The sequence below is a fragment of the Anneissia japonica genome, unplaced genomic scaffold (assembly GCF_011630105.1).
Source record: "Anneissia japonica isolate Jap-2015-1 unplaced genomic scaffold, ASM1163010v1 scaffold2471_len1564793_cov202, whole genome shotgun sequence".
NCBI classification, from domain to species: Eukaryota; Metazoa; Echinodermata; class Crinoidea; order Comatulida; family Comatulidae; genus Anneissia; species Anneissia japonica.
The window spans coordinates 940,078-951,395 of record NW_022709610.1 but is presented as its reverse complement, the minus strand read 5'-3'; the positions used below and the strand labels follow the sequence as shown (position 1 = coordinate 951,395).

Genomic DNA, 11,318 nt, shown 5'->3' with positions numbered 1-11,318 from the left:
AAGTCAAGTCAAAAACAAAAACATAGGCCTAATCACCTTCGAAATAAACCCGAATCATAACATTTTAAAGTAAAAGGGGTGTCTCTTTATAGAGCGCTCTGAAGCTGAAGAGATGGAAATGGAAAGAAGTTTAGAAGTTAGTGTAAAGGAGAAGAGACTTATAAGCATATTTAACCAATTTGAAAGTACAATTATGCGACTGCAGAGCATTCTCGTATGGGAAAATCCTCAACAGAGTGCAATGATGTTTCTGGGTGTAAACGGTCTGTTCTGGTACGTAAGTCTTCTCTTTGAAAGTAGGAGGTAGCTCTACAGATGCGACTTGCAGTAGGCCTAGACCCAGTTAGTAGGTCTAGCCTACTTACTCTCAACCACTTTACAAATACTAGCCTACTAGTCTAAGCCTATTATATATCCTGCTTTAGTAGTCATGGATGGAGCTAAACTTTTACTGTACAAAAATGTGTCTATTATATGGAGATTCGTGCTATAAATAAAACTAAAAGCACTGATGATGCATGCATATTAAATAAAAATATGACACATTTATGATTTCATTCTTGATATTGCTTTTTAATGTAACGATGACTTTAGTTTCAACATTATATTATTTGGTATATTAGGAATTTTAAAATGGGCCTATTAAATGTCATGTATACTATAGTAATGGCAATGCTTCAATCAAAAACCAGTTTTCATAGTTTGTGATTCTAAAAGTTAAAATTAAATTTCAAAACTTGAATTCAATAATGCTTTACAGTATTTCTATACACTGGCAAAATTTAAAATGGATGGATTACTTATGGCTTTCTGTATGACCATCATGACTACAGCACACATTGTGTACAAATTAATTTATTGTAGACAGCAACTACCAATGAGAGTAATTTTCAGCTTGTTTGAATGCTTCCGACCAATGCTATGAATTTTCAATGTGACATGACTGAAATACTTGAAATTTTACCTAAATTCTTGGTAACTAAATGAAGCCATTTTTAAATTAATCTTCAAGTGAATAACAAATAACATTAATGTCTACTGTCTGACTGTTTTTTTTTTTTGTTTTTTTTTTATTTTTAAGAGGTACTTTCTATGTGGAGACTTGATTTATGTTTGGGAGACTGTTTTTAATTTCTATCTGTATGATTCCATGGTATATCCCATAAGTCTTCTCTTTGAACTTTGAACTCTCTAACCAGATTACTTTCACAACTAAGTGGGACAATAACTAAGTAACTAGGCCTCTGACGTGGTTTATATAGCATCCTGTTGGCAAGTATACTTGCTATTGGATTGTGACAACCAGAAGTTAAAAATTAACTGCAAAATAAATCCATACAGTACTTGAGAAATGTATGAGAAGGTACATAAATTTCAGTTACCCTTGATTAATTTAAACATTCAAAAATGTTGACAGATATACAAAGAAACATGTGGATGCTAACACAGTGGGGATTTATCTCAATTTTCAATAAAATTATTAATAATTGTAATCTGTAAAAAATTGTCCCAACGGAAAGTAAACCCAAGACTCATTGACAGTAAAATTTTTAAAAATTAGAGGAAGGAAAGGGAAGATTCCAGAAAGAAAAGCTTGTTTTATTTAATTTGAAAAAAGTGCAAAACTTTTTGATTGATGATTTATTTAACATGGTTTCTCTACCAAGCTAGTAGTAACCCAGTTTCTGTATAGCCTAATGTCCAGTAAAAATAGTAATTTTGTCAATATCATTCAGTCTACAGATGTTTTTGAAAGATGCTGAAGTGTACTCAGTATTTAAGACTATTTTTCTATAGTTCAGTATTTAATCTTTTTTTTTAATGTTTAGTGCATTTTAACACCATTAATCATACATTTGAAATGATCCCACCCAGGAAACACTAAATTATAGGCTCTCCATAGAGTATGATTCATTTTACTTTGAACTTGCACTTTAAAAAAAATGTTGTTCTGATATCTGTTTTAAAAACCAGCTTATGAAAACATAATTTATTGTGTTAAAAACTGTTATAAAAATAAAATCAAAGATCAAATATCAGTGAGATATTTATTAGGTTATCGTGCTGATTTATAAAATAGTACAGTACTACAGTATGAAAATCCTTACATCATCTGTCACCCAATTTTCAAAAATATTCTTTTCTATTCATTTTTGAAATAACTAATAATAGGTATGAACAGTTCAATTTATGTATTGTTCATTTTTTCAGGATGTTCAAATCATTCAAAAGAATCTCTATTGTGTCCGAAGACACAAAAATTGTGTCCGAAGACACACAAAAAAAAACCAGCTTATGAAAACATAATCTATTGTGTTAAAAACTGTTGTATATTGAATGTAGATACCAATAAAATAAAATCAAAGATTAAATATCAGTGAGATATTTATTAGGTTGTCATGCTGATTTATAAAATAGTACAGTACTACAGTATGAAAATCCTTACATCATCTGTCACCTAATTTTCAAAAATATTCTTTTCTATTTAATTTTGAAATAACTAATACTGTAATGAGTATGAAAAGTTCAATTTATGTATTGTTCATTTTTTCAGTATGTTCAAATCATTCAAAAGAATCTCCATTGTGTCCGAAGAATATGGTGTGGTGGGTTTTTTTGTAAAAGTGCATTTTCAAGCAAATTCCTATGTACCTCTTAAATTTTAAAAAGATCTAAAATGTGCTTGGTTTGTTTATTTTACATTTATATTAATTTTGTATGAACAGGCTACTGACAAGTACTAGTAATCGTGTAGTTTACCTGATGGCTGTAACTGCTATTGTTATCATGACGTTCGAGGCTTTTTGTAACCGAATCTGGCCTGAGATAAGAGGTGAGTATGCCACCAAATGCCTTCAAAGAAGCATCCCACTTATTTAAAAGCGAAAAAACAATTTTAAATATTGTAATACAAAGCTAACCTCTGATTCGGGAACGAATCCTAAGACCACCCAAAATTTTCAGTTTCCAAATGTGGTCTCAAATTGGAGAGTGAACTTTCTTGTTTAATATTAGTCTTCTTAATCAGTCTTTTTTTCTGTAATAGTTGGCATTTGTTTTAGCTTTCAAAAAGGCAACATATGAACTCATTTTATATAAAAATATTGAACAAAAGTATTTAAAGATTCATGATAATAAATTTATTTTTAAAGACATTATAGAAGAGAATATCTATATTACATTATTTTTCAAATATAATTTTAATATATTTTTGCAGTTGAACCAAAAGAACCTGAGGATGAAGAAGGGTAAGATATCTGCTGCATGTTGAGAATAATGATTTTAGTATTAAACATGTACAGTAGTGCAGTGGAGGAATAGCTTGGTGCTTGTCTTGTCATTCCCTTTGTATGGGTTCAAGTCGTGTGGCAGCAAAGGATTTTTTCTCATGGCTAAAAAATATTTGTTCTTATTTGAGTTAGTTCATAAAGCATGAAAGGGGAGATTGCCGTTCTGGCCTCGGAGCTCATATTTTCGGTTTTGACTCTACCTTTAATTTAGTACTTGTGCTGGGAGCAGTTATTGCCAACTACTACAGTGTGGTTTGGCTCAGTGGAGATGGCTGGTTGGATTTCCATAGCACTCCATATTCTCTTTGCTCTACTTAACATATCAAAGGATAAACATATTTTGATTTGCTATCCAATCACACACCTTGTACACCCACATAGATTATTTTCATATAATCACCTTGAAAAAGCCTATGACTCTAACACCCACTCATATACTTTTAATTCACACTATTAATAAAAAATAATATTTATTTTGGCAAAGTAAAAGTACAGTGGCAAGTTGTATCGAGTGAAACATGTACAATATAAAAATGGGGATTATTCCATGGTAATGTCTGCGTTAGCAAAATAATCATCATTTCGGATATTACTCGTTACTATCTGTTGTCAATGTATCTGCTAAGTATAAAAACTACATTAGAATAGGTACTTGGGGTCTTATTCATGCCAGGCATCATGCTGATAATTCAAATCTAATAGCATGCAATCGCCGCGTTTCTATTCTTATGTTTTTATAGACTTTGAAATTTGAAACATTGAAACCAGATTTCATCTAATGTTTTTGTGACAAACAATTGGAGTCTGAAGAAGTACTGCATTATACAATTTTTTATTACTAAATTTTCTTGAAGTATTTCCCCTCAAATGTAGGAAATTTTAAGTCCTGCATAATCAGTGATGGCTCCAAAAATTTGACATACGTGTGTCCAACAAGTCCAATAGTGGGGTACAAATATTTTGACCACAATATTAGGGATTGGCAATCACAATAAGTCGATATTTTTAGTCTGACGACCTGTTGAAAGCATAAACATTGTGAGCTTTGTTTGCAGGCCTATAAACAGGTTCATGGGAAGGGGGGTTTCCTATAGGTCAAGTGTTTCAGTAATCAGCTATTTAAAAAGAAATATACCTCATTATTTATTGACAGTTACAATGCTTGTTTTTGCTGAGTACCAGTACTTCATTTCCTTGTCAAAGTTTTGACTCTTTTTTCTTTTATTTGCATTTACAGTATTTTACTTTTTATATTTTATTTAACTTTTTTTTTTTTGCATTGATATCTTTTTACTTCTGAACTTGTAGGTTAGTTTAAGTGGGTGTTATTGTTTCTTGTTATTATTTGTAATTTATCTGTAATTATGGCTTTATTGTACCTGCCTCATTTTGTCTCTCTATTTTGTAAAAGGCCCCTTTGGGCTTTAAGAGGGTTCCTTTTTTGTCTTGCTTTTGTTCTTGTATATAAATTTGTTTTTTACAAAATAAAGAATTTTTGTTGTTGTTGAAAATAATATATAAGTTATGATAAAATACTAGTCTAAGGCAAAGTTTGTGTTCTTACAGATGGACTCCTGTACACACACGTTTGTTGAGCGTGCCTGAGCTATGCCGTCACCTTGCTGAATTGTGGGTAGCTTTCAATGAATACCATGATGCCTTCTGGAATCTACGGAACACTGACCCTGGAAAGGTATGCTGTACTGTCAGTCAATCACTACAACATTCTTTTACATTTTACAAGTTCATTCTACAAATAAGTTTTAATCACATTTTTTTACATCAATACAGTATTAATATTACTTCTTGTTTGCTTTTTTTAAAGTTCTGCGCTGTTGTTAGTGGCACCTGTGCTGGTCTTGCTGTGATTGGTCGCTGCATATCGGGTGTTATGCTTTCGTACATCATAAGTAAGTTTAGATGTTTGTTTTTTTTTTTAAAGAATTGTTCTGTAATAATAAAGATGATGCTATCTACGAAAGGTGTGATGGTGACAATGAAATCGATAATTGTTCTGTAATAATAAAGATGATGCTATCTACAAAAGGGGATGATGGGGATGGTAACAATAAAATCGATGATGGAGCCAATGACAACAGCATGATACTGATGATGATGAGTGTGTTAAGGGTGATGCTGATGACTACATTGAAAAAGATTATGATGGTGATGACATCCCAGGAGGTTGACATAGCTGATATTTGATAAATTTTATTTTTGTTTTGTATTCACTTGTTTATGTAATTGACTGAATAAACAATGAATGAAAATGCAAGTATATTTCTCCTAAACTCAATGTAAATATTTGATACTAGTTATGAGCCTACTGTTGTGGCCGTGTGCCGAGTACCACAACTTCAACAAGAAAGTTTACAACACTTTGGAGCCTATTTGGATGCAGTTGGAGTACAGTATGAAGAACAACCACAAAAAGAGTAGCCACAGAAGTAGGATAACTATTTAGTGTTTGTATATTATATACTGTATTATACAATACTTTTTAATATAAAATGTTAGATCATTATGAATTATCTTTTAATTGGAGGATTCCTCCAAACCATATATATAATTTCAAAAATAATACAGTATTAGAATGAAGAAGTTCTGCCATTTATGAGAATTAAAGAATATTAAATATATGTTTATAAATGCAACAGGAAGAAGACAGAGATCTGATAGAAGCCAAGCTAGTGACCATGTTGACGGAGCTGATGATATCGACTCGGATAGTGATAGTGACCTAACTGAGTTCTGTCCTCCACAAGATGCTGCTACGGTAGCTGCCTTGGCACGTGCTGTCTCTGACCCTGATTCTGAACTCTCTGAAGAGGAAAGAAAGTCGCGCAGTCCCTCAGTCACCCTAGATCGCTTTGATGATGGTATGTTTTACATTGTTTTCACATGTTATTTGAAATAAACTCCACCCTCGAATAAGCGCCTCGGGCTGTTCCTTTTTTTTTTTTTCAATTAAACTGCCCCTCTCCACTCCTCCCCAACCTAAGAACTAAGAAACTCTAGTAGAATTCAATTATTGCTAAACTGGAATCTAGAGCTATCACGACCATTCAATAATACCTTTTGAAAACAATTTTTTTGTGTTGTGCTGTACATTTCCAGTGGTATGAAGGGGCCTTCATTTGATTGTACTGTACATAAGTATCCAATATTATAAATTATCTTTCTGAAGTGTGGTTTAGTGTAGACACAGTGTTTACCACTGCCCGCTGTACCATATTTTGTTTTTTAATTGTATGATCATAAACCCATAATTGATGCTATTATTATTTTAATTACAGATATTCAGGATTCTGAACCAAGTTTTGCTGTAGGCCTTCCATCCTTCCCAGCTTTTGATGATGGGACTTTAGATCATAGCAATGATGAGATAGACAATGAAATTTTTGGACCAGTGATACCAGAGGCACCTCGAAGGCAACATTACATACAGGAAGAGCACCAAGTTGCTGATGATCCTAGTGCACCAATGCCATGTGTGGAATCACACTTTCAAAATGAGGATGGACATGAAAATCATTTTAACCCTAGTCAAACAAATCCAGCAATTTCAACCAATACTGGGTTACTTCCGACAATCGCCACACAGTACATTACGGATACGGTTGCATCTGTTGTGTCTGGTACAATCAATGCGATGGCCAGGGGTCAGCCATCTGCAAGTTCTGATACCTCTACCTCAAACGTGCAATATGAAAGTCAAAGAGCAAGAGCAACGCGTGTTAGAGCGCCGTCTGGTTCCGACTCGGATCTTGGTGAATTCGAGGTGCTAGACACGTCAGATTTAGCAAACACAGGTTACAAACAAGACAAACAGGAAATGGAGAAAGGTGAACGAGAGAACTTTTTTGGAGGGTTCTTTTCAAAACTCCTTGGTAAGAAGTAAACCACCAAGCAATTGTTCTTTAACCAGTCTGAATCAGGTTGGATTATATACCATAATTATAAACTATAAGAAAAACTTTTTCCTCAATCAAAAGTGTAGAATAGCATTTAAAGCTCACATTTTTGTTTGGGGGTTTTGCTGTCAATTGGTTCTATTATTTAACTGCCAAAATTATTCAGAATTTCTCTGTAGAGATTTGTTATAATGTAACATGTTCATATGCATTTGTTCACACAAACGATGTGTTTCTAATGAACCAATAATACTTGCCAATTAAATGTGGCAATTTTAATGTCCAATTTACCTACACTTCCCTTTCTTATAATTTGGGAGACAATTTTCAGTCGTCCGACATCACAAATCGGGAATGTTGGCACGTCTTGCAGTACCAGCCACAGAAATTAAATGTTGCAAAGCAGCAATTATCTTGTTTTACCAATCAATGATAACAGAACTCATTGATTTTCAGTAGAAACACACCCGTTATACAAATGAATTAGTAGCACAAATGCTTTGTATGCATTGGAGTATACTATACTGTACATGCTTTGTGTGCATGGTAGCATACCAAACTTGCTTTGTATGTATTTGTAAGCAAACAATTTTTCTGTGCCTTGTTAATATCAGTTTCTATATTTTAGATAGAAAAGTGATAAAATATCAAGACTATACCTGAAATAATTTATGATAAAACGAGAATGACTGCATGCACCTTTCGCATAGTACAGTATTTGAAACTTTGGTTGTACACCAAAACTCTACAAGGAATTTGGTAGACAAGTTATTTTCTAAGCAAAAACAATGCTAAAGTAGTTAAAAATCACCACATATCACCCAAGACCAGGATTTTGAATTGGTAAGCTTACTTGGAGTTACATCTTCTGAGCCTGGGAGATATTTTAATTCGCAATGCCTTTCTTGGTGGCCTCCATGATGGAATTAGTGGACTGTATTTTACAGTATATCGATTTGTATTGCAAGTAGTTTGTTGCAATAATACAGTGTAATAACACAGAATGCTGTGGACAGTTTTTTTTTTTTTACTTTAGTAATATTGGAAAATATAGACCATTTCATGGGATTTATTTTGAAACAGCGCCGCTAATATCTCGCAACTCACTGGGGAACTTCTATTTGTAACTGGCTAGTTACAAATAGAGCACCACGCAGCGGATAGACAACAGATCTTGCTAATTACTGTATATGTAAACATTTTGTGTTTGTACTCGGAAATTGGTTTCATCGTTGATTTAATCCATGATGGTAACCATGCTAGAGCAAAATGCTAGGCCTCTGAATGTCTCCCAGTGGTAGTTGCCAGGTTGTCGGAAATTTTAATTTCAAATTTTGCGAAAGTGGTATAAAAGTCTTGCCTATGCACAACTGACTCAATTTAGATGTTTTAGTTGAATATTGATTGATACTGTAGACGTTTCTCTCCCTGAAAACGGGTGCACAAAAAGTGTTATTTACTGTAAGTACTGCAATAACAAAGAAAGAATCTCTATGTGGCTATTATCCTGAGGAATATGGATTTCTTTACATGGAATTAGTTACGCCATCACTTAAGTTGTCCTGGGATAATCATGAATTCTTTTTCCAGCCAGGATGTTAAGGAATGCGAAAACTTTATATTCACAGTTAAAATTAGTCACAAATTTTTGATGTATTTTACGCTAATGTGTATGTTACATTCTGAATCAATATTTAGTTATATTTTCTGCTATACTATATTGTACCTATTAAATACCGTATTATCATATTTCTCCTAATGCTTGTGATTTCTGAGTGCTGCACTTCAAAAATGTGACACATAAAGCTCCAATATATGCATACATACAAGACTGAACAGATGAACACTGAATGCCAATATTAGTCGCTGTTTTGTGGTTTGTTCACATTTATTAGTCATGGCACTGTTCTTTCAAAACATGTTGTTTATAGTTCTTTGAGGTCAGGTAAATAATAAAGATAAAGCCGATCCAACAGTAATATTAATTTACAATTCCTTGATTTCCTTCAGACGTCTAATGGCACTCCTTACTGTAGCAGCTGCAGTTGTACTATTAAAACAAATGAAACAAAATACCGTTTTTTAATATGATTCACCGTATAAATATATATAAATATACATAAAACTTAAAAGCTGCATCGGCAAACATATATATAAAAATAAAAACTTCAGAAGAGGTGTCTAGTATTGCCAAATGTAATTTATTGAGTACACGAACGTTTTCGGGCATTGCCCTTCATCAGGTATACGTACAGATAAAAATGAATACGAGTACAGTAGAACCTCGTTTTTACGTACCCCAGTTATACGAACCCTCGGTTTTACGTACGCCTCGTATTGACGATGAAGTCATCAAAAACCCCGAAAATATTCAAAACAAATGGCCATTTTCAGAGCAACCATAAGTAAAAAGACTATAACAATAAACTATAACAATAAACAAACCATAATGCATATTATATTTTCATTAAACAACGACGTTGATTGAGTCTAATATTCGGTTGTTATAATCTAAAACCATGTGAACTGAGTGAGATGAACAACTACCGATGGTGCTCAAAATTATTGCTTTCCTCCTTAGCTTCGTGTGGCAAACCGTGGAAAAACTTGTCTGGTCGAATTTTCTACACGAAGCTGAGTAGACATAGTTTCGTACAAGAACGCTAATTGGTTGGCTCGCCCAGTGCATAGCACGTGTTTGCTGTTTCACGTACACGAACGCTAATTGGTTGGCTTGCCCAGTGCAGCGCACATGGTTTTAGTTTGTCTCAACTGGCCCAGACAACACCAGAGCTCTGTTGTTTAGAATAGGCATGAAGGGGAATTCCCAAGTTTTACCTCTGTCGTATAGGTAATCTTACAATATTTTCATGTTCTTTAGTTAAATAAAAGATATAAAGTGATGAATTAATACACTAGACACATGGTTTTATTTGAACACTTTATTATGACATCGTAAAGTGATGAATAAAGACACTAAACACATGGTTTTATTTGTAGGCCTAGAGACTAGGTGTAGGCCTAGAGGCTAGGTCTAGCCTAGGTAACATCGTTCGTTCCTACATACGTTTATTGAGCGTTACGTACATATTAGGTCAAAGGTTACCACAAATTTAACCAAACCTCTATTTTACGAATCCCCCGATTTACGTACGTCCTTCGGTCCCGTACCGTACGTGAAATCGAGGTTCTACTGTATAAATAAATAGAATGCGGATGCAGTATGCAGCATCATGGGAAAGCGTTGATATACAAGCTAAACAATACCTTAAGGGCGTAGTGAAAAAAGCCAACCAATCTGAGTTGAGAGGTGCTATAAAATATGGCGCCAAAAAATAAAAATATAAACCAAGATGATAACAACCGGGATTGTAATAAATGACATAAATAAATATAAAATATAATAAAGAGGAATGATCGTATATAATGGATATAAAATAAAAGTGTATTGAAAAAACGCAAATGTACATAATAAATCCACGGTCTCAGAGATAACAAGTAAAGCATGGATGGATTTGACGTGGGCGTAAGTTTTACAGCGTGGTCTTTTACAGCAGACATGGAATTCATCAACGGACCTTCTGGAAACCATATTATTACAGATAAATTTTCATGCATATCTGTCAACTTGGTGTATGCCATTTTATGCACTAAATGTGATGTCATCTACATTGGTGAAACTAAGCGTCGTATGGCAGACAGATTCACGGAACACCTCAGGTCTATAAGACTGAGACAACCTGGCCTCCCTGTAGCTGAACATTTCTCCACCAACCATAGTCCGGATGACATCAAAATAACTGGTATCACTTTATGCCACGGATCCGATCATGTCAGGAAAAACACTGAGGAACGCATTATCCATCGTCTCGGTACTTTAGCTCCTCGTGGACTCAATGTTTCCTTTAAATCATTTAAACTATAATTATTATTTGATATTATGCTTGTATTTATGCTTTACTTGTTATCTCTGAGACCGTGGATTTATTATGTACATTTGCATTTTTTCAATACACTTTTATTTTATATCCATTATATACGATCATTCCTATTTATTATTTATTATATTTTATACTTATTTATGTCATTTATTACAATCCCGGTTGTTATCATC

At 33.6% G+C, this 11,318-nt stretch overlaps 2 protein-coding genes across 2 annotated transcripts in view; one reads left to right on the top strand and one right to left on the bottom strand.

The window, feature by feature from the left end:
* Positions 1 to 8: 8 nt before the first annotated feature.
* On the top strand, positions 9 to 8,953 carry LOC117106773 (reticulophagy regulator 3-like). Its single transcript, XM_033248211.1, has 8 exons — positions 9 to 273; positions 2,727 to 2,833; positions 3,218 to 3,248; positions 4,857 to 4,983; positions 5,116 to 5,200; positions 5,606 to 5,737; positions 5,948 to 6,169; positions 6,587 to 8,953. Exons 1-8 carry the CDS (start codon positions 113 to 115, stop codon positions 7,189 to 7,191), a joined length of 1,470 nt encoding a protein of 489 aa, XP_033104102.1. The 5' UTR covers positions 9 to 112; the 3' UTR covers positions 7,192 to 8,953.
* A 110-nt stretch (positions 8,954 to 9,063) lies between these two features.
* LOC117106776 (60S ribosomal protein L37a-like) overlaps positions 9,064 to 11,318 on the bottom strand; it is a 4,683-nt gene continuing 2,428 nt past the window's right edge. The window contains exon 4 of the mRNA XM_033248216.1: positions 9,064 to 9,254. Coding sequence (XP_033104107.1) covers positions 9,191 to 9,254 — 64 coding nt within the window. The 3' untranslated portion in view covers positions 9,064 to 9,190. The remainder of the gene's footprint in view (positions 9,255 to 11,318) is intronic.